Source organism: Aulonocara sp. 'chitande type north' Nkhata Bay, linkage group LG16 (assembly GCF_057382095.1).
Source record: "Aulonocara sp. 'chitande type north' Nkhata Bay isolate Kocher_YH1m ecotype deep benthic linkage group LG16, A_spYH_male_GT1.1, whole genome shotgun sequence".
Taxonomy (NCBI): Eukaryota; Metazoa; Chordata; class Actinopteri; order Cichliformes; family Cichlidae; genus Aulonocara; species Aulonocara sp. 'chitande type north' Nkhata Bay.
In genome coordinates, this window is record NC_141359.1 from 40,719,054 (window position 1) to 40,741,964 (window position 22,911).

The 22,911-nt window shown below is 44.7% G+C and overlaps 2 protein-coding genes across 2 annotated transcripts; both read right to left on the reverse strand.

Moving 5' to 3' along the window:
* Positions 1-358: 358 nt before the first annotated feature.
* Positions 359-13,488, reverse strand: ube2g2 (ubiquitin-conjugating enzyme E2G 2 (UBC7 homolog, yeast)). The gene is made up of 6 exons (XM_086266404.1): positions 13,323-13,488; positions 12,085-12,120; positions 11,928-11,973; positions 3,823-3,941; positions 1,385-1,525; positions 359-1,309 (listed from the first exon to the last, which is right to left on the reverse strand). Exons 1-6 carry the CDS (start codon positions 13,363-13,365, stop codon positions 1,197-1,199), a joined length of 498 nt encoding a protein of 165 aa, XP_086122530.1. The 5' UTR covers positions 13,366-13,488; the 3' UTR covers positions 359-1,196.
* A 7,984-nt stretch (positions 13,489-21,472) lies between these two features.
* On the reverse strand, positions 21,473-22,494 carry LOC147312147 (olfactory receptor 10J5-like). The gene has a single exon (XM_086266607.1). The coding sequence runs from the start codon at positions 22,492-22,494 to the stop codon at positions 21,529-21,531; it is 966 nt and encodes a 321-aa protein (XP_086122733.1). The 3' UTR covers positions 21,473-21,528.
* Between the last annotated feature and the right edge of the window lie 417 nt (positions 22,495-22,911).

A 22,911-nucleotide genomic window follows, 5' to 3' on the forward strand; every position in this document is an offset into this window, starting at 1 on the left:
TATCTGCAGACTTGACTCAGCGCTGACGTGAGCTGAGTCAAGAGTCGCGGCGAGGTTAAAACAGACTGATCCGGGATAAGCTCAGGTTTAAATCTGCATGTGATCTCAGACATTTATAGGTGCTTCTGCTTCAGCGGCGCTTCGAGAAAACGCCACTTTATTTAGAAATGTGACATCTGAGCCCTGAAGGTCTGAACCCCAGCACATCACAAAACAGGAAGGTGTCGGGCTGTGGGCCGACACTGGGCTTACATTTCTCAGCTGATATTATTTGAACAAAACTGCAGTGAGAGAAAAAAGGCAGCTTTATTAAATGTTGGACCTGCTTTCAGATGTAATGAATAACCAGCTCACGCTCTGCTCTTGGTATATTTTATTAATCGTTTGTTAAATCAGACAAATTCAAAGAAACCCTTCAAACTAAAGCTCTGTGCTCCCGTCAGCTCCTCAGCGAGCTGAACCATCGCGACGTCCTCCTTCAGGAAGACATAAAGTGCATGAAGTCCTGCTGAGAGAAGCCGGCGTGCTTCCGTCTGACCGGACGTCCAGTCCGAGTCCACGTTTATCAACCAGTCAGATCAGAAACGATTTCTCGCCAACAGCAGCAAACGAACAGAAACAGGAAGCAGGAGTCGGGGCGGGGCGGGGTACTGCGGTTGCAGGACTCTTTCGATCCGTCAGCAGTCTGAATCCCTGAACTTTAAACCAGATCGGAATGATGAGAAACTTCCTGGACATCAGACCGGCTCCCCTCTGTGTCGACGACTGTACACTGACAGCACCAGGCGGCACAGCAGGGGGCGCTATGGGACAACAGCTTCAGGTAAAACATCATTTCTATCCTATACAAACAAAGTTTAAATTGATCTTTTCATGAATTTATTGATAAATATTGTCCTGCAGAGGAGACGGACGAGGTATGGCGGCGGCGGCGCCATTTCTGCTGCTGCTGTCGGAGTGAAGGTGGTGGTGATGTCATCGCGTTTGGTTTGTGTCCTTTGATCGGCTTCCATCCATCAGTTTATGTATTGATCTGTCCATACTGAGCGCCCTGTGTATGTGTGTCTGTCCATGCCATTTGTTTCTGCTGTACACACACACACACACACACACACACACACACACACACACACACACACACACACACACACACACACACACACACACACACAGGGCGCAGGCTGATGACATCATCTCTACAGGCCCAGAGACTTGCGTACGATCTTCTGGGCGAGTTTGTTGAACTGCTCTCGATCTTCCCGCCACATCTTGGAGGCATCGACGTTCGCTCCGCTCTCATCGTTGGGCTCTGAGAGGAGAGGACCGAGTACGGAGGTGAAGCATGGTTTACACATGATGACATCACAGAAAGGTGTGCGATTACCTGCCAGCATGCTGACCACAGACAGCAGGATCTTCTCTACACTCTGGACCGGACTCCACCTCTCTGCACTACTCTCATATCCCATCGGATCGTCGCCCGGAGCGTGGAGGATGGAGATACAGACCCGACCGTCCGGATAGACTGAGGAGGAGGAGGAAGATGATTAGTAAGGGAGCGCGACTCAGCCCGCCCATCTGAAAGAATCCAACATATTTAACGACGACCAGTTCAACACACAGGTTTAGTTTGTAATGCCCACAGGTGCGAATGCTGCCAGACTGGTGACCTGTCCAGGTGGACCTGCTGCTGGGACAGGCTCCACCCACCTGACATGCATGGGTGGATGTTTCTGAATGCTGTGAATCTGATTTTAAGACATTTCTGTTCAAACGCTTCATTAAAGCTGAGACCCGCGTGTCGTGTCGTGAGCCTCTCTTTGAGTTTTTGGGATTCATTTTTTTGTAAAAACTTCATTAAACACTTTCAGCGAGGACATATTTGGAAACAGGATGTTCTTTATCTGCTCCTCAAAGTGCCGCCCGGCCATCGAGTCCTCACAGGTGCAGTAGAACAACACCTGACAGGTAAACAAGCCTCCCGTCAGGTGAGGCAGCACTCAGAGGCTATCTGTTTCTGATAGGTTTGTAGCATAAACCTATTCGCTGGAACGTTAAGACAATATAATTACACTGCAAGCAAGACGCAAGTAGGCAAACTTCTTCATGGTACTCGTGCACGGGAGAGAACCAGACAAACGCCGTTCCTTCGCTTGACCCCAGTAGCTCTCGTCCGTCCTCCCGTACACTGTCCTTTTATTGAGGTTACATGAATATGCATAGGTTCATTAACATATGACATACTGTGTGTGTGTGTGTGTATGTTACTGCTGATCAAAGGGTCATAAAAGCACACAAGCAAACATCCTTGGTTAGGAAGAGGGTAGACTAGACCCCCCCCGGTGAGGAAGTCCAGCAGTTCATCTAAACAGAAAAGCACTTAGACTAGAACAGATGTAACTACGTTAATCCCACCATAACAATTAAACAAGGTACAAACTTTCCCATGCTCCCAGTGTGGAATGCACACCAGGCCTCTGTAGCCTGTTAAAGATCACACAACTTCTCACTACACAATTAATTATACACTTCTAAGCATCTATGGTTAAATATTTCTAAGCATAAATGACAATCAACAATACAACTCTATCAGTTTCCATCAAACATCTCGTTGTTATCAGTGTGCAAAGTGCTTCCTGTCGGCTGTCTGACGTTCCTGCTTTGACAGCTGCTGTTTTATCAGCACACAATAGATACGAGAGCCGAGCAGTTAATCTGATCATTTCACATTTGAATCTCAGCTTCCAACAATTCAGGAAACAAGATAAACCTCCTGCTGCAGCTGGAGCCATGCAGGAGGGAGAACAACCTTTATATTTATTCGTTCAGATATTTCACATTTCTATGAAACAACAGGTTTGATGCAGAGGAGCTGGGTGGTGCAGACCTACAGACACCTGCTGGCAGCCTGGCACCTGTTCTCACCTGTGCGAGCGGTGCCATGCAGGGCAGATGGTGAGTAAACGTTCAGCTCAGAAAGTTTGAAAACTTTTTCTCTTCTTTTGAAACCTGAGACGTGTTTTTTCCATCACCTTTGAGGAGGTTCAGGCCCGCTCAGTGTTTTCTTCTTCGTGGGTTTCACCTGCGGCGGTTGCAGGCTGTTGATAGATGATCAGACGCTACAGTTGCAGGAGGAAGTTCAGCTCGGGGGCATGCTGGTGCAGGGTGGTGATGATGGGCCAGCAGCAAACAGCTTGTCCTCTAATCAGGACTGAGCGTGCTCAGACTGTTACCCTGCTGTGACATCATGGCTCAGCACTCTAATCACAGCAGTAATGACAGCGCGCTAACAGCATGCTAACAGCACGTTAGCAGCATGTTCACATTAGTGCTGCGTGCTGTGACTGGTCACATGACTGCTTTGAAGTCAAACCGACTCTCAGGAGCTTTGGCCGTTACTGTGACAACGCAGCCTTGTGTCACATGACTTGTCACATGACTGAGGGGGTCACTGCGGTCTGTTTACCTATCAAAACAGACGCAAACCAAGCGTGTTCTGTTCAGGAACCTGAGGCACACCTGGAGTAACTCAGGTGTGCCAGGTGTGTTTAAGAGTTTGTCTGTTTTCAGGTGAACATGACGGGTTAAAAGCTGAGAGCGAGGCTCTAAACGAGTCTAAAACCGCGGAAACACGAGCTCGTCGCTGCGGTGATTCACTGTGCTGGATTAAAGTGACTGAGAGGGAGAGAGGATAAACATCACATCAGCTTCTCCACAAACACACCTCCAGTCTGAACCGAGCTTTAACCTTCATAAAACCCTGTGAGAACACAAGCTGTCTGTGCAGGTGAGGGGGCGGAGCTCAGCCGCAGGTGGACTTACTGTTGGGGTGAAACATGTCGCAGGTGAACCTCATCTTTGGAGGACTGAGGGGGTAATCGGAGGGGAAGCTGAGGATGGCTGGAAACACTCCGCCTTCGAAGCACGTGTCCTGAGGACCCCTGAAACACACAGGAAGTACATGTGAGACCCAGAGGGCACGAAACCAAAGAGCACCTGAAGAACTTGGAGAACCCGCCCGGATCACCTGTTAGCAGCTGGACGGGTTTTTAAGTTTAATCTGCTGCTCTTTCTGTTCCCGTCTCTGTAACACCTGTGCACAGGTGACCCTCACTCTGATTTCATGATCCTCTAACAAATTTTTATCTCCCTTGAGAACCTGAAGGAGCAGCTTCAGAACAGGTAACCCGGTCTCTATGAACACATCTGGATGTGAACATCTGCAGGTTTCTGTCCTGTTGACTAATCAGGTGTGAGCAGCCTTGGGAGGCACACAGGTAAAAACAGAGATTAATGTTCCTTGTAAACAAAGACACGTGGAACACGGAGACAGCAAAGCAAACAGGAACATTAACACCTGCTCTCTCCATCAGCACCAGCAGCTAACAAACTCATTTCACGTGTTTGTCTTCATGTTTTTCAGACGCCACTCAGATTTGAATATTTGTTGCTGGAAAGCAAAAAGTTTGTTGTTTTTCAACAAAAATGTGTTTGTTGAAAAAAACTAACTTTGTTCTCGAGTCAGAAGAAGGAGATGAACCAACCTGACTCCAAACCCAGCCAGTGTCAGTCTGTGTAAGGAGACAAATACTGACTTACTTCAACATAACGTGGGTCTGATGTTCAGACCAAATGATGAGAAGATCTTAGAAAGAACGCTGGACTGTAAGCATGCTGTGTACATGCTGCTGCTTCGTCTACAGTGACATATACTTTATCTCCTTACTTACTCTTATTGTTGTTAGTATTGTGTTGTTGCTGTACTTGGTCTCAGCGTACCTTTCTCATGGAAAAACGTCCTGTCAGAAAAAGCGGAGCGGCTCCCCACACAGCTGTTGGAGTAGTTTCAGTTACTTGGGGAGAACGTCCTGTGGCTCCTTTAGAAGCAGATCTTTGAACCGGCTTGGAGAAGCTGTTCTGCTCCTGCAGCTAGGGCTGTGCGATATGACCAAAATCTCACATCCCGATATCAGACATCTATCGTCCGATAACGATATAAATCACAAAAATGTAACATTTTCTGTAAATTCTGTGAATCTCGGGCAGCTCGTCTTGTGTGAAGTGTTTCCAGCTGCGCGTCCTCGAGTGTTTTAACGATGCATGAAACTATACATTTTTAGACATAAGTTGTAACGGCGCCGTTTTCTTTGTATTTATTACACGGCGTGCTGCGGGGAAAAGCCTGTTCTAACGTTTGAGTCTAAGGTTTATTTTTTAGCACCTGGCGGCTCTTTTTTACTTCTCATCGTAAATAATCTGCTCTTTCACGTGATTCAGTTTATTTTGAAAAGTCTCAACAGGATCTTGAGTTTTATTGTGAAAGGTTTATGTGGAACATAAACAAGCGGACACGCGATGCTGTTACCGTTGCTGTTGCTAACAACAACACATAAAACCAGGCGCTTGTCTGTAGTGTGGTTATATTAAATATAAGAGAAAGAGAACTTTAATAAATGAATATAGCCACTACAGTGACATCAGAACATGAACAAATATTGCTGTAAACAGTTTATTTTGCGACACCACGAAACAAACGATAGCGTAAAATGAAACTATGGACGTTTTTATATCGGCATCCGATATATATCGTTATATCGAACAGCCCTAGCGGCAGCTGTTTGAAGCTCACCGATCCGTATCAGCTGCAAGGACACGGCGCCGGTATCACAGCGTGTTTATGATCGTTACGCCGTCATGGAGCTTCTGAGTCATCAGAGTTCAAGAGGACGTTTGAATATCTGAGCACATCACAGATCTGAGGTCAGGCAGATCAGCCGATCTGATCGTCTGTCTGCAGATTACTTCGGCTTCACCTCCTCCACCATCAGCCGCTCTAATCACTGACCACACACACTCTGATTGGCTATCTGTGCTACCAATCAGCGCTCGTCTGACGCGTGTTCTTTTATCAGATCTGAGAGCAGTTTGATCAAATCAAAGGGTTTCATCACCTGGATCCAAACAGTGACGCCGCTACAGCTTTATGAATGTAAGGTTTGGAGCGAGTACCTTGCATCACTTTAACTGGCACATCGCTGGCGACCGGGACACAAGGACGCTGACCAGCTGAGGACAAAAAAAGTCAGAGCGCCAGAGGTTCAAAGAGCGGAAACAACTGAGCGTCAAAGAGCTCGTATTCACAAGTGGACTCCTGTGACTGTCTATAAAACACACATGTGTACTGCCTGGTGACTGCACCGAAAACACCAACGACTCGTCTGTGAGCATACTGGGTCCAGTCTGACACAGGTGGGCGGGTCCCGTCTGACACAGGTGGGCGGGTCCCGTCTGACACAGGTGGGCGGGTCCCGTCTGACACAGGTGATCCCTGTTTGCGTCTGAAACACCTCCAGCTGTCTATCAGTGTAGGCGGAGCCATGGCAGAGGATCGGCGCGCTCCCAGCAGCTTGTTTCTGAATCTTCGACCAACCAACGAGGCACAAAACAGCCAGCCGTTAAACATGAGCAGGCAGCTCAGACGTCTTCCCATGAAGAAACAGCATCTCAAAGCGCAGCTCAGAGGGCCGACCTGCTCAGGTAATGACCTCGGTAATGATAGGGTGTGGCGCGGTGATGTCATCGGTCAGGGGGATGGCAGGTATGTGGATGGTTGGCCGCAGCACGAGCTGCAGGTTAAATTGAAGGGCAGACTGAAGCTGCTGTCACGCCAACATCCACAACAACAGAAGGCTCCGTTACTAATGACAGACTGAGGGCGCTGCCTTCACTGACATCATGTTCATGTTGGTTTCTTAGGTACAATAACTTCTGGACATCTACTGCAGTCAGGATGTCTACTTTCACACCGAGTACTCAGAGTACACAGCTGTGGGTCCACATCTGGGGTGTTTTAATGGATTTAGATCCACTGTAACTTCTTCCAGTCACAGGTGAAACACCTTCAGCAGATGGTTTTCTGACTCCTTGAAGAGTCTCAGGATCAGCAGATGTTCTCTGTAGCTTGTCGCTTCAGTTCTTGCTGAGACTAATTTTGGTCTGAGACAGCACGAAGCTGCAGCATCTTTAATAACTGATAAGAAATGTTTTTGTCTAACAGCGTATTAAAGAGGACATGAAACACTGAACACATCGAGGCTAATTTACCCCACTGAGCTCTGACTCTGACACACATGTAACTGCTGTGAAGCTGGATTTAACAAATAACAGCTTAAAGTTATAAAAACATGTTTCTGTCAGTACGAACGTGACGTCAGGTGGTTGGTTGGCTGCAGCTAACAGCCTCTCCTCTACACTGTCCTTTACAAACACCAACATCACGGCTAACAGCTGGATTTCCTGTTTCAGTGCAGCTAGCCAAACAGCCACTTCCTGCTACAGACACAGACAGTAAAGTGGACAGTATGTCCACAGTATGTCCTGGTTTCACATAAACTCACTGCTGCAGCACTACAGTGATCCCCTCACACTGATGTTTAGCTTTAATGTCCCTATTTTCCTCTGAGGTATCGATCCTGTCACTAGTTAGCTAACATAAACTAATGTGAGTCTGTTAGCCTCAACCAACCAATCACATGACGTCACGCTCGTACTGACAGAAGATGGTGCTGAACATGACCTGGGCCCTATTTCAGAAAGCCGGTTTAGAAAACTCAGAGTGAAAAACGATACTCAGGGTTGAGTAACCCCGAACTGTCCAACTCGGAATATTCGGTTTCAGAAAGGCTGATAACAATTAGTTCAGTCAACGCGGAGTTGCTTTAACCCCAAGTTAAGCGCGCGGACGAGGATACATAAAGCCCTGATTAGTGGAGCACAGATTAAGCGAGTCACCATGGAGACGGAGGGAAAGAAGGCGCGGTCAATGTATTTTACAGCGCTTGAGGCCGAAATTCTGATGGCAGCATATGCCGATAACATGCAAATTGCGCGGAAAAAAAGTAACACAGCCACAGCTGCAAAAGAAAGGGAGCATGCATGGCAAAACATAGCCGACAGAGTCAATGCGTGAGTGTTAATTTAAACATTGATCGAGGGATTTCCACCCATTTAACACGTTATTTTATTATATTTTATTTTTTATTTTATACATTTTATTTTGTGATGTGATGTGAGCGCAGGTGCAACCCAACAGGCCCCAAACGTTCCTGGCAGCAAGTAAAAATGAAATATAAAAATATAGTCCAAACAGGTGAGGTGTAATTGTATTATGAGCCATAGTGCTTGGTCTGTTTGTCCCATGTAAATCAATTGCAGTTAGAGGCTACATTAATTTCCCCTCTGTAAGCACTTATTGAAATTATCTGAGCACATTACAAGTACATATTTGCATACTCTGTATGCTCAAATGTGACCCGTTATAGCCAACAGAAAAAAAGCGGAGGCCCGAAAAACAGGTGGGGGTCCTCCACCACCACCACTCACAGAGGCTGAGCAGTTGGCTTCCACATTTGTGATAATGTTGGCAGCATCACATATGATCTTCACAGTGCAGAGAACACAAATTAGCATCCATTACTATAATGAAATAATTTGTTAGTTTGAAATGCTACAGGGAACTATGTACCTGCACATTAATGCTGTGGAAAGACTTCCTGTTCACATAGTCTCCTTCATTTACTGAAGGAGCAATGATTGGAATGTGAGTGCCATCTATACAGCCAATCACGCCTGGGAACCGTGAGAATAAATGTAAAATTTAAGTAGTAGTTCAAGTATCACCACATCATGAATTAAGTTTCGTTCATCCTGATACCTGCAATTTTGTGGCATCCCTCTTTGATAAATCTTGTGGGTCTATGACCGGGGAACACCACAAACGAGTACAGGAGACGTTTCAGTGCAACTGTAACATTCCTGACTGCCCGACAGACGGTAGCCTTGGAAACGTGCTCAGCGTCACCAATATTATACAGAAAGCTCCCGTTTGCAAAAAACCGAAGTGCGATACAAATAATATGTACAGAACTGAGAGAATGTCCGCGATGTGTCACATGAGCAATATTAGGCCTGAGGATGTTATTCAAATAAATTATAGATTGTGCTGAAAAACGGTAACGTTCACACAGGAAATCATCAGGAAATGATAAAATGTCCAAACGCGCTCTAATCACTCTCTCCCGGCAGAGAGCTCTGCGGAGAATTTGGGCTTCAACATCTACTGGCTCTTCAAGGAAGGAGCACGCCATGTCTGACACTTCCTACAGTCAGGTTTCTGACAAAGAGGCGGAGAAAGTCAGGGTTAGTTGAAGTAAACCTGCTAGGGGGCAGGTTAGCTTCACGGAGTGTGTCGTCATAGTAACTCGCTCAGAATTAATCTAAACTCGCTTTGTGAAACCGAAAACCCAGAGTTTTCGTTAACTCAGGGTTTACTTACTCAGAGTTTGCACTAAACCAGCTTCCTGAAACAGGGCCCAGGTGTGTCAGGATCAGTGGGGTAAACATGTTCAGTGTTTCATGTCCTCTTTAAAAACACACCTCACAGTTAAAATGACACTTGAACATCTTTGTTGGTCCTCAGCTGTGTCCACACTTCATGGAGAATGATGCTCCTGGTTGTTTCTGTAGGTAGACCAGGCCTTGGTCTTCAGATTAAGACTTCTCCAACACTCGACATCTTTAAAATCCACCTGAAGACACATATTTACTCCCCAGCGTTTAAATTTGAACACTTTTGTGTTGTCTTGTTTCCTGCTCTGTTTTCTTCCAGCCATAAATCCACTGACTTGCCTTAACTTTGTGTTAGTGGGGAGTGTACCGATAGCTGTGTTTCATCTCCAACACTTTGAGAACAGCGACACCTTCTGGTCTCACTCGGTCATCGTCACACTGAACCTGTGAGTTTAGTTGCCATGGTTTACACGTATGAGGGTGACTTCATGACTCAAACTGCAGGTTTTTACTTTCTGAGTTTGGCATAAAGTGTGAAGCAGGTTAAAGAAACAAATACAGAGAGGTGAGCCTGTTACAAACACTAACAGCTGCTAATAAAAGGATCAGACAACTGATCCCAGCAGACGGGAGGTTAAAGCCATGAGGGAGCAGCATTGTTCGCTTTTTAAATGCAATTAGTGTGATTAGTGGATCTATGGAGCTCCGTCGCTGCTTTCATGACTGAGCCTGACCTTTAAGCACTCAGCACAGAAGTGAAAGTAACTCGTTTGTGCAACAGCCAAATTAGACAAATGCTGGTGCTCACAGAAGTGCTTCAGGTGACTGAACTGAGCTATATGATAACCCGACGGGTGGGGCTGAGATAGATTTCGGTCGCTCGACCGGAGATATCGCTAGCTCCGGGACGCCGGGCTAGCAATTTTGCGAGCCCTGGACGGCTTCAAGCTGATAGTAAAAGCAACAAACTCAAATAACCACTCATAACAACCGAGGTATGCAGAAAAGCACCCCTGAGCCTTAGAACAGATGATCTACAGCGGCAGAAGACCACACCGGTGCCACTCCCACCAGCTAAAGGACATTTTATACCTGCTACGCGCTGCCTTGCAAACAGCACCTTACAACAGAGCAGCGTGGGAAAGGACAGAAGGAGCAGGTAACTGGCTCTTTAAGAACAGGAAGTGGAGGATACAGTTCACTCAGACTCACCAAAACCGGACAGCAGAAGATAAAAAACGCTCTGATGAGTCTCGATTCCTGCTGCTACATTCTGAGTTTGGCGTTAACAACCTGAAAGCAGGGATCCTCCTTTGCTTCAGATTCACATCGACAGATTCATGGATGCACCAGCATCATGAGGTCATGATGATGTCATGTCCACACAAACCAAAACCTGTGATGCTTGTATAACCCAGTTGAAGCCAAGCACCTAAGAGTTAAAGGAGCTCTAACCCAGTACTAGTGAACTGTACCAAATAAAGTGGCTGTGAGAGTCCAGTTATAACTGACACTAGGGCTGCCACGATTAGTCGACTAGTCACGATTACGTCGACTATCAAAATCGTCGACGACTGATTTAATAGTCGACGCGTCGTTTGAAGCTTTGTAAGATCCTGAAAGACGCAGGAATAAGTAGCAGGATTTAAGAGTGTAATAACGGACTGAAACAGAAGATGGCAGCACTGCATGTACAAGGATGCCAGCTGCCGTTAAACCCCGAAGAAGAAGAAACTGTGTCCCAGAATTCATAGCGCAGCCCAGCTCTGTTGTCAACAATGGCGGCAGCTAGTTAGTTTTTATATTACTCTTATTATTCTTTCCGGGTCACAAAATAAACGTTTAACATATTTTCAGGCGAGAATGTAGCTGTGCAAACCTCAAATATCTGCTCAGTTTATCAGGACACCGCATATTTTCAAAAGCGCTCCGACGTTTTCGGAGACGTCTGTTACCCACTAGCTCGATAGCTAGCCGGGGGCTAGGCTCACTAGAGCCGTGAGAACACCGGACTCCCGGCAAATCGTTTTCAAACCCACTGCCGTCACTTAGCTTAAAATGTTATTGTTTGGCTTTTTTTTAGTATTTTATTTGTTCCTGAGTAAATCTGTTTGGCTGAGATTAAAGTTATAGTTTTTACACAGCTGAATAAACGTCAAGCAGACAGCTGATTATCAGAAGTGTGAGATGCTCGAGAATTTACTCCGGTGTCCTGTTATATTTTAGATAGCAAGGAGTTTATTAAACTTCACCGAAACAATCTGCAAACTTCATTAAACTTTAATAAACTATCATCTTGTCTTTATTTTTAATTAGCACTTAACTTAAACACTTAAAGCTGTAAGCTAATGATAGTTATATAAGAGCAGATGCTGCTGGTGCAATAAGCTGTACGCTGTATGTCCAATGGATGATGATGTGATTAGTCGACTAATCGCAAAAATAATCGGTGACTAGTCGACTATCAAAATAATCGTTTGTGGCAGCCCTAACTGACACATACACAATAACACTCCAAAACAAATACAAACACCCAAAAATGACTCAAACGTGTGTTTCCATGGAGACGGGGTACTCACATGATGAGAGCCTCCCACTCGAAGAAGTTCTCCTCGTTCACTGGACCTGCACAGCAAACACAAACTCTTTAAATCTCGGGTGTCTGATTGTTGGAACAACACGCTGAACATCTGAAGACACATCTGCAGAAGCTACAGATGTGTTCTGGTGTCTCACCTGCCACGATGCCCTCAGGTGGGTTCAAGGTCAGCTCTGAAACACAAACACAGAAAGATGAGTGACCTTTGACCTCTGCTGTGATCCGGTCTCAGTCACATTTTTAAACAGCTGATAGATTGTTTGCTTTCCCATGTTGAAGAAATGATTAACATTTATTCATTTAAAAACAGCCTAAAGCAAGAAAGCAGTTATAAAAGACTTCCCAATTATCTTAAATACCAATCAGATTTACCACAATGATCTATGTCGAACTGTTTATCCATAACTGTAAATCTGCAAGTTCGAACACTTATACACAACATAATACAACTGTAATTACCCCTAACCTGTAAAGTTGCAATTGTTATACATAGCTCTACGTATACACCTTAATATATACTCTGTATATATTATCACTGTGACAGTGTTGCAACTACTTGCACTTTAAATTCTGTTTACACCCACATAAACTACAAGATTCACAAAGCACTGTTTGTGTGTTTTACTTTCTTTTAGGGAACGTGCAAACTAAGAATTTCATTGCTCTGCGTAACCATTTGTGTTTTGCGGTGTACATGACAATGAAGTTCTTGAATCTTGAATGAATCGACTAATCTATGCAGAATTCACATTATTACACAAGATTAAAGTGTAGCAGCCTGAAATGAGCGCATTAAATAAATGACAGGCCTAAATATGAATGTGTACCGAGGCTAATCCCCCAGTTCAAGTTCTTATCGTTAGCCCTCAGTGCACCAAATTACATTTAAAAACCTTCAAATTTATCACTTTCAGAAAAGGCAAATCAGCCGCCGTGTCAGTGCAGCGCTGAAGCCTCGCAGCGAGTTTTCCACCTGCGCTCTGTGCTCCTGTAACCAACAGATAAACATGATGTTCGCACTTTGTGTTCATTTAACATACTTTAGAAAAGTTTTGAAAGTTACATGACGGCAGCTATATGGAACATTCTGGATAACGCCACAAACACATTATATAAGCTCCAAATTATACCGCGGTTTAAACTGCAGGTGGACAAAGCCGACACCGGATTATTCACACTGTCCAGATATTCATCAGGTTATCGGTTTGAGTCGCAGGTACAGAAGAACAAACGCGGACAGCGAAGAAAAGCTCAAATCGACCGAACTTTTAACGAGTTTCGTACAGAGATACAGGCGCTAGCGGAGCTGTTAGCTTAGCATGCTAGCTAACATTAAAAGACCTCCCATTGGCTGAAAGCGGCTCGCGTTACTCACGTTTGTACTCGGCCATAAGTCTCTTGAGCGCTGTGCCAGCCATCGTGTTTACCGGAGAAAATAACAAACAAACAAATAAACAAAAGTGGCTCAGTTTCTCAGGTTCTCACAGAGCAACGGACCAACAGCTGATCCGACTGAGCATGCGCAAAACGTGTTTCAGTTTGCGTGTCAGCAGACAGCGCACCCTGTCGACAAAAATAAAAACAATTCATTTAAAAACAAATAAAAAATAATTAATGTTTAATAATTAAGGTCATTTGTTTAATTGTAAACTTAATTTTACTCAGGTAAATGTTTTTGTGCCTTTGATAAATGTTATATAGTCTTTTTATTCAATTTTGTCTTTATTTAATTTAATTTATGTATGTAATTGATTTCCTTACCTGGATGACTGAGAATCAAGATGTATGCATGTAATAATAAGTTACGGTCTAACTGTGCCACGGTCTAAATGTGCCACAGCAGATCTGTTTTGTTGTTGTTGTTGAATACTCAAATACATAAATAATAAAATTAATTAATTAATTAAATTCAAGTCAACTTTATTTATACAACGCCAAATCACAACAACAGTCACCTCAGGGTGCTTTATATTGTGCAGTAGACCCTACAATAATACATACAGAGAAAAACCCAACAATCATATGACCCCCTATGAGCAGTGGGAAGGCCAAGGTGGGAAGGAAAAACTCCCTTTTAACAGGAAGAAACCTCCCAGGCTCAGGGAGGGGCGGGGCCATCTGGACCCACTGGTTGTGGTGAGAGAAGGATGACAGAATGGTGTGAAAGAGAGATTAATAACAAGTGTGATTTAGTGCAGAGAGGTCTGTTAACACATAGTGAGTGAAGAAGTGTCTGACAGCGAATGACTGCCTGGAAATAGTGCCACATGTGAAAAGTAAGTATGTAAAACTGGTGGTGGTCAGAGGGCCCGGTGGCGCCAGTGTCCGGCAGCCTCGCCTCTGTCAGTGCGCCCCAGGGCAGCTGTGGCTACAATGTAGCTGCCATCACCAGTGTGTGAATGTGTGGATGACTGGACGTGTAAAGCGCTTTGGGGTCCTTAGGGACTGAGTAAAGCGCTATACAAATGCAGGCCATTTACCATTTACCAAAAGTGATGATTTCCTGTTTTTCTCTTTTTACTTGTAATGACTCATTGGTCTGTGTGACCTTTGACCTAAGAGTGCAGTTTCCAGACTGTTTTTAAAATATTCAAACTATAATCGGCAGTCAGAACTCAACTTTGTTACTTTATACAGTGAGAAAGTTCTGTGGCCTGAATATTGAACTGCTGGATTTTGCCTATATTATCTGCCGAGGGATGTTTTTATCTGTTATTGTTGTTGCTGTGTGCAAATGCTGCAACTGCACACAGCTGCCACATCAGAACGTGCTGCAGTAAGTTCCTCTTTATCAGGAAGTCTAGTTCAAGGCCCTCTGCTGCCTCCCCCCAACAAGATGTAGATGAACTAAAGAGCATAAAAAGAAAATGAATGTTGATTACACAACAAATATTTATGACCTTTTCTCTGATTATGTTTTTTTGGGTGAACAGTCCTGCTTTTCTTTTGCAGCCCTACTGAGCTTCCAATCATGAGGCTTGACTCACACTGACTGTTTTATTGTTACAGTTTAAAACTCCTCAAGGTGAATGTTGTTGCGATGTGGGGCTACGTAAATAAAGCAGAATGGAATTGAAATCAGTAAACATGATAATGTTCTGAAACAGTTGCATTATCAAACAGATCTGTTATACGCTGCTTGACGATAAATCTAAATTAATCTAATTCTAAAGGAGGTCTGATCCTAATCACTGATCTGAGGGTCTCTATGGTTTTACAGACGAACAGCAGCAGCTTTGTGTCTCAGCAGCTGCATCTTGACAGCGTGTTTGGGGACCTCAAATTAAAATGTAATGATGTAATAATATCAACAGTTAAACAATCATTTTTGGCATCAAATATGAATTATAGTCTTTAAAGAATCAGCATTAAACTCATCAGTATTTAAAATATCGCTGTTAAATTATATAGTCAATATTGTAGTCATCAGTGTTCAAAATTAACATTAAATCACTGAATGCTGATAACACGAATGTTAAAGTATTAAAAAGTAAATCATTAAATGTATTATACTCAATAACAAAATGATCAGTTTTTTAAAAACTGAGTCATCATTTAAATGATCAATATTCAAATATTCTTTAAAGGATCAAAGTTTAAATTATTAACATTGAAGTTTCATGTTAAGCAGAAAAGAAAAAGAAAACATCTAAAACACAAAAATCATCACAAATCTCAGACATTTCACAGAAATATCAGATGTAAATTATAGTCAGTTATTTTTCAAACAATAAGAAGTAAAATGAAACTATCATAGAAATGATCTCTGTATGGATAGACTTCAGGTTTAAATCTGTTTGGAGGTAAAAATCTATCAGAAATTCAAACAAACACGAAACCTTAAACAGTGTATGGATAATTATATAAACGATGGTTGCAACCAACACATCACCCAGCTGTTTTTTAAAGTGATCATAAACTTTTCACAGACACAAAGCACTATACAACAAAACAGAGTAAAACAAGTCGGATTAAAATATAATAGAAAATTAATGTGCCGTTAACAGCCAGAATAATGTAAACAAGCATTTTAATAACAGCAACTATCAGTAAAAGTCTCAACTGAAGACCTGGTTAAGGTCTCCAGAGTCAGATAAATGTAATTGTAGAGGCAGACTGCTCCATAACCTTGGCGCCACAAACTACGGAGCTCTGTTGCCCTCAGTCTTTACCCTCGTACAAGGAAGAACTAACAAACTCTGAACCTGTGATTGGAAACTGTAAGCAGCAGCGTGCTTAGTAAGAAACTTGGATAGAACATCTTGGTCCTGGCTCAGGTGATCTGTAGTAAATCTACTAGAAAGATCTACTAAGACCAAGTGTAGAGAATTTAAGAAAGGAGTATGTGTGCTTGCTAGGGTTACCAGGGCCCCACCCTGGAGCCAGGCCTGGGGAGGGTGCCAGGCCTTAGTCCGTGGGGCCTGGCAGAGGACAGCCCGAAAAAAGGACATGGGCCCATCCTGCTGCAGGTCCACCACCCACAGGAGGCAGCATAGGCGGTGCGTTGTGTGCTGGGTGGCGGCCACTGGTGGACCGATCCCTGGCTACCAAGGCTGGCAATCAGGACATGTAATGTCACCTCTCTGGTGGGGAAGGAGCCTGAGTCTGTGCGTGAGGTTGAGAGGTACCGAGGTACCTAAACGTATAGTGAGGGTGCGCTGGGAACGCCTTGCAGAGGCCCCGGTCCACAAGATCTTCAATGCACAGCTCCACCAGAGCTTCCACAGCATTCTGAGGGAGACTGGGGATATTGAGTCCAAATGGACCATGTTCAGCACCTTCATTGCAGAAGCTGCTGCACTGAGCTGAGGTGAGGTGGTTGGTGCCTGTCATGGTGATAACCCCCGAACCAAATGGTGGACACCAGAGGTGAAGGGAGCCACCGGGCTGAAGAAGGAGTCCTATCGGGTTTGGTTAGACTGTGGGACTTCGGAGGCAGCTGAGAGGTACCAGGCCAAGCTGAACGCATCTCAGGAGGGGAAAGTGGTGTTCTACCTGCCCTGTGTACAGTGCAGGTGAAGCACTGCTGACTTCGACTGAGAAAATTGTCGGGCGGTGAAAGGAATACTTCAAGGACCTCCTTAATCCCACTGGCATGTCTTCTGTGGTGGAAGAGTCTGGGGACGCGATGGATGACCCGCCAATCTCTGGGGGCGAGGTCACTGAGGCAGTTAAACAACTGCTTGGTGGCAGAGCCCCTGGGGTGATTGAGGTCCGCCCCGAGTTCCTGAAGGCTCAGGATGTTATAGGGCTGTCCTGGTTGACACACGTCTGCAATGTTGCGTGGAGATCATGGGCAGTACCTCTGGATTGGCAGACCGGGATGGTGGTTGCCATCTTTAAGAAAGGGGACTGGAGGGTGTGTTCCAACTACAGGGGGATCACACTCCTCAGCCTCCCTCCCTAGGAAAGTCTATACCAGGGTGCTGGAAAGGAGAGTCAGTCTGTTAGTCAAACCTCGGATACAGGAGGAATAATGCAGTTTTTGTCCTGGTCGTGGAACAATGGACCAACTCTTCATCCTCTCGAGGAGTTTTCCCAACCAATCTTACATGTGTTTTGTGGACTTGGAGGAATTCGACGGTGTCCCTGAGAGATGCTCTGGGAGTATACGGTGTCTGGCCCATTGCTACGGGGGATATGATCCTACATTTATATACAATACAACCGTTGCAAGAGCTTGGTCCGCATAGCCGGCAATAACTCAGACTTGTTCTCGGTGGATGAGGAAGGAAAAACAGGGGGGCCAGAAAGTCCAAAACACAGTTCTAGGGTTCAGCCTAGTCATGGGGAAAACACAGGGAACCGGACACTTTAGGGGCCAGCCAGGATGCCAGTGACATAGACACAGCACCTCAATGGACAGGTCAAGAGACCAGCAAGCTAGACCCTCTAGCGACTTGCCTGGAGGTTGGTGTTGGCAAAGGTTACAGGAGACTGATGATGATGATGGCAATAAAGACCTTCTGGTGGCATGACCAGCGAGAGATGGCAGAGCGCCTAAGGAGGCCAGACAGGATGCCGCAGCAGTGAGTGGAGTCCTTCAGGAGGTTTGGGAGGTTGGTGACAGATTTGACCCCTCAGGATGCTTGGCAGGATGCAGACAACGGCATCAAGGGAGGAGACCCTCTGGATGCTTGGATTGAAACTGTTGTAGGTGGAGGTGACAGGACACCACTGGTGGCTTAGCTTGGGGTCAATAACATTGATGAGGGCCCTCAGAAGACTTGGCACCAGGCAGGCAACAACAGAGGAGGTGGATGTAAGTCTATGTAGCAGAGGCCCAGAGGTGACACAGGAGCCATTTGCTCTGATTCAGGCAGGGCGGGAGTCACTCTTTCTGGACTTTTTGGATTGGTTTGGATAAATGCATTTATTTGTCGGTTGCAGTTGTCTGCAACTGAGATGACAAACCTTGCTGACTGTACATACAATACACAACTTCACACTGGGGCGTCAGGTCGGGCTAGGTAGCAAAAGGAAAAACAATGAAATGTGTAAAACTAAAGGTCAGATCAGGAGAAAAAAGAATTTCTGCTCATAATGATCCTTAGACGGAGTCAGCATGAGGAGGAGACAAAAACTCCAGCACATATCATCACATCATAACACCCTAAAAACACAAGACAAACAACATACCAAAGGTAGCCGAATGAAAGATGATGGATATGCTGTCTTGTTGAAAATGTCATTTATTGAAAATACTATTGGCTAGCAGCAGAAAGGCCATAACCCAAAGAGGGCTAAAGGCTGACCCTCCAACTCTGGCCCAGTGGTTTGGGATAGTGAAAGAAATTTTTGGAATGGAGAGGCTTACCTTTGCCCTTAGACGAGCTCGAGAAATTCAAGAAGCTCTGGGAAAATGGATTGTGTGTAATTAAATATTACCATGATGTATGTAGATACTAATGTGGAGACTGTGTACGTCTTCCATGCTGACCTAATGTTTTGTATTCTCATACTGTAAATTAATAAATAAAAAGTTATAAAAAAAAGAAAAAAGGATGCTGTCTTGGTGAGAAGAGGGTGTCAACTGCATTAAGGGACCAGTTGATCAAATCCATAGTTCTTCTTTAGGTTTTAGCTCTGGTGAAGAGGGACCCAAGAGCTCTGGACCCTCTGGTTCAGGCCCAAGCTGCTCAGCAGGGCCCATGGAAATCTCTGGCCTCTCTGCATTCTCGGGACACTGAAGATTCAGGATGCGGAGGCTGGGACTGCTCAGCACACTCAGGGTGCTCTTGGTGCTCAGAGGACTGTGGCTGCTCAGCAGGGCAAGAAATCTCTCTGATGACTGAGGCTGCTTAGCAAATCTCACAGCTGACTCTGACAACTGGGAGTGGCAGAGCTACAACATATACCATATACAAACAGTATCTGAGCCATGAACAGCCTAGGGAACCACCTAGAGGTCTGGTGTGGTGCTTCTGCACTTGCAGACTGGGGTGGTGGTTCCCATCTTTAAGATGGGGGACCAGAGTGTTGTCTCCAACTACAGGGCATAGAAATACAAATAACATTCAATTCAATTAAAATCTACGTTCCTACCCCTCACTTCTGGAGAGGAAAGGTCATCCATAAGTTGAACCTTGGATATAAGAGGAACAATGCTGTTTTTATCCTGATCACAAAACACTGAACCAGCTCTTTATATTCCCAACCAGTCTACATTTGTTTTTGTAGCCATTTGATCCTTCAGAGCCATTTGTTCCCTTTATAGTGCTGGACTCCTCCAGAGCTGCCCTGTGTCACTAACTCATAGGTCTCTGTGCATGCACAATCATCCAGGTAGCATTTTCAGATGAACAGAATCAACTTTCTGGGACTCTGTTCATAGTTTTTAGGCTTTCACTTTGTTGGCCTAAAAATCACACAGCTGCTTTTTGGAGATGATGTATTTTTGCTAGATTCAAGATTCTTTATTTGTCACATGCATAGTTATACGAGTACAACACGCAGTGAAATGTATCCTGATACGCTCCTCGACTGTGCAAAGACAGATAACATTATATACATTAAGCGAATAGGAGGACATTATATAAGTGAATTATGTACTTTAAGTGAATTAAATAAAATAAGTAAATCTAGAAACAATCTAGAAATTCTAAATGAAAAATCTGAAAAATGTACATTGTGCGGGTGGGATGTACTAATAAGTCCTGTCTCTGACACTTATGGATGCTGTGTGTGTGTGTGGGGGGGCGGCAGGGACAGACTCAGGACACACTGGAGAGATTTTATCTCTCGGCTGGCCTGGGAACGCCTTGGTGTTCCTATGGATTAGCTGGAAGAGGTGACTGGAACAGGGAACTCTGGGGTCCTTGCTTAGGCTGCTGACCCCGTGACCCGTAAAGGGATAAGTGGAAAAATGGATGAATGTATATCCAACTATGATCACCAGCAGAGATGGGCAGTAATGCAGATTACTTTTTTCAAGTAACGAGTAAAGTAAGGGATTACTATTGCAAAATCGGTAATTAGATTACCGTTACTTTCCCGTAGGAACGCTGCGTTACTGCGTTACTAAAACCGTGATTTTTTTGGGAGAATGTCTCATGACAGTGACGTAAGCGAGTGCGACGTTCGTGACAACAGCTGTGTGCAGATCAACAATGGATCACATATCGAGTGCAGAGAGAGTATGAGCGTGCAGCGTTTAAAGCGTGGAAGTACTGACCTTACTTTGAGTTTGATTCCATAAAAAGTGACAAAAACATTAGTGTCCGCTGTGCGTGGGAAGAAAACTTCTTTTTACAGCGAAAAACCCCTAAACTTCCAACAAGCACCGAGTAGCTACGACGTAATGGGAAACTCACAGAGAAACTCGCGGATTCTTCCACTGACCGCGGCACACCTGCACCAGGGTAAACCTCCGCCTACCCCACTCCTGCTTTACAGGTGAAAATAGAGCAACAGGACCGCTGAGTCTTTGACTTTATTTATTTTCTGCTGTGTTTTACTTGCATCTATTTGAAAGACTGAGTGTAAACACACAAAATATTTTATTTTATGTGCTGGAATGTGCAGAAAATAGGTTTAAATGTTAAACTAATTTCTTCCAGTCAGAGAATGTTGCATATAATTTAATTTTTGCTTGATGCATAAAGTTAAAAGATTAAAACTAATAAAACAAGTTTTAAAAAGAGACTTTTCCATTTGATTACATTTTGTATGATGGATTATGCAGAAAAAGTAGAATTGGGCTGAAAGATCTATCACTTTATCACCTCTTCAGGTTGTAAATCGTGTTTTTAAAAAGTAACTAAGTAACTAAGTAACTAAGTAATTAATTACTTTTGAAAATAAGTAATCAGTAAAGTAACGGGATTACTTTTTTGGGGGAGTAATCAGTAATTAGTTACTGATTACTTTTTTCAAGTAACTTGACCAACACTGATCACCAGCTTTCCAATGTTATTTTTATGTATCTGTTTTGTTTAAAATACAACTTTTTGCATTGCAGATTCTTTATTTTTCTTCTATATGTTTTATCAAGTGATTTAACATCTTTTAAAGGCAAATAGCAGCAGTTTTAAAGTCTGTAAGTCTAACAGAGACCAGAACTCAGGATCCGGTTCGGTGGGTCAATCAGCTCTCTGGCAGCCCAGCAGCCTCCTCAGCTGAGCCCTGATCTCCGTCACCTTTAGGCCATACACCACCGGGTTGAACACAGTCGGGATCATCACCTGGAAGATGGAGGTGAGGACGGAGGCTGTGGGCTGACTGCCGGCCTGTAGGCGGCGCTGCAGCACCTCCACCCCGGTGCTCACGCTGTAGTTACAGAAGACGAGCAGGTGCGGCAGGCACGTGCTCAGTGCTTTGCTGCTGAAGCTGCGCGAGCGCTGCAGGCAGACGGACAGGACGGCGCTGTAAGAGAAGAGCACAAAGATGGCGGGCAGCAGGACAGTAGCTACGATGACCGAGAGGTTGTAGACTTCGCTCAGCAGTGTCTCACGACCACCACAGCTCAGACTGACCAGGCTGTAGATGTCGCAGTAGATCCTGCTGAGCTGCGAGCGGCAGAGCGGCAGACGGCTCGCCAGCAGCACCGCAGTGCCGACCAGCCCGACAGGCAGCAGCCAGCAGAGCAGCAGCAGTGCCAGCACTGTGGCTGGAGACATGACAACGGTGTAGAGCAGCGGGCGGCAGATGGACACATACCGGTCAAAAGACATGGCTGCTAGCAGTAGGAAGCTGGAGGTGCCCAATGAATATAAAAGCCAGGCCTCACACATGCACACACGCAGGGTCACCTGCACTGAGCGGACCCCTCTCAGCAGGTCCACCAGAAGTTTGGGGTAAAACACCGTGCTGCCCGCCACAGAGTTCATCAGCACAGCCGTCACAAACACAAACATGGGGTGGTGGAGGCTCCGCTGGGAGCAGATCACGTATACCACCAGGCTGTCGCTGCACAGCATGAACAGGTAGGCGCACAGGAAGAAGAAGAAGAAGAAGAGCCGCTGATTGGACAGCTGTGCCAGGCCGTCCAGGGTCACTGATGTCACCAGGATGGGCAGTGAGGTCACGTTTACCCCTGCTGACATCATCGGGGGAGACACAACAATCTGAGGGAGGTGTCAGCTGACAGAAAGCTCTGGAACAGCTGCACACAAGTTTAAACCATCAAATCAAAAACAGAAGCAGAAAAAATATTGGTTCAATATCAGATCATCAATTTGCAATTTATCATCAAATGAATACTTATTTGACTCAAAAACATATAAAATGTTACCATTCAAATGATCATTGTTGAAATACTGAAAACTGACACGTAAATCAAAATCATCAGAGTTTAAAATGTGTTTGAATCATTCAGACTGAACTGTTAACGTTTTATCATTTACATGATCAGGATCATATAATCATTACAGAGCGAACGATCAACTAAATCAACATTTAATATTGTAATAATCATGTTTACATTTTGAATTTCACATTACTGCTTTTCAAGAAAACATTTAAAT

Coding starts and splice junctions, on each gene's coding strand:
- LOC147312147 (XM_086266607.1), bottom strand. CDS start 22,494: ATGATGTCAGCAGGGGTAAACGTGACCTCACTGCCCATCCTGGTGACA.
- ube2g2 (XM_086266404.1), bottom strand. CDS start 13,365: ATGGCTGGCACAGCGCTCAAGAGACTTATGGCCGAGTACAAAC. Junction 1,526..3,822: donor CGACATGTTTCACCCCAACA/GTAAGTCCACCT, acceptor CCTCCTCCTCAG/TCTATCCGGACGGTCGGGTC. Junction 1,310..1,384: donor TGTGGTCAGCATGCTGGCAG/GTAATCGCACAC, acceptor CTCTCCTCTCAG/AGCCCAACGATGAGAGCGGA.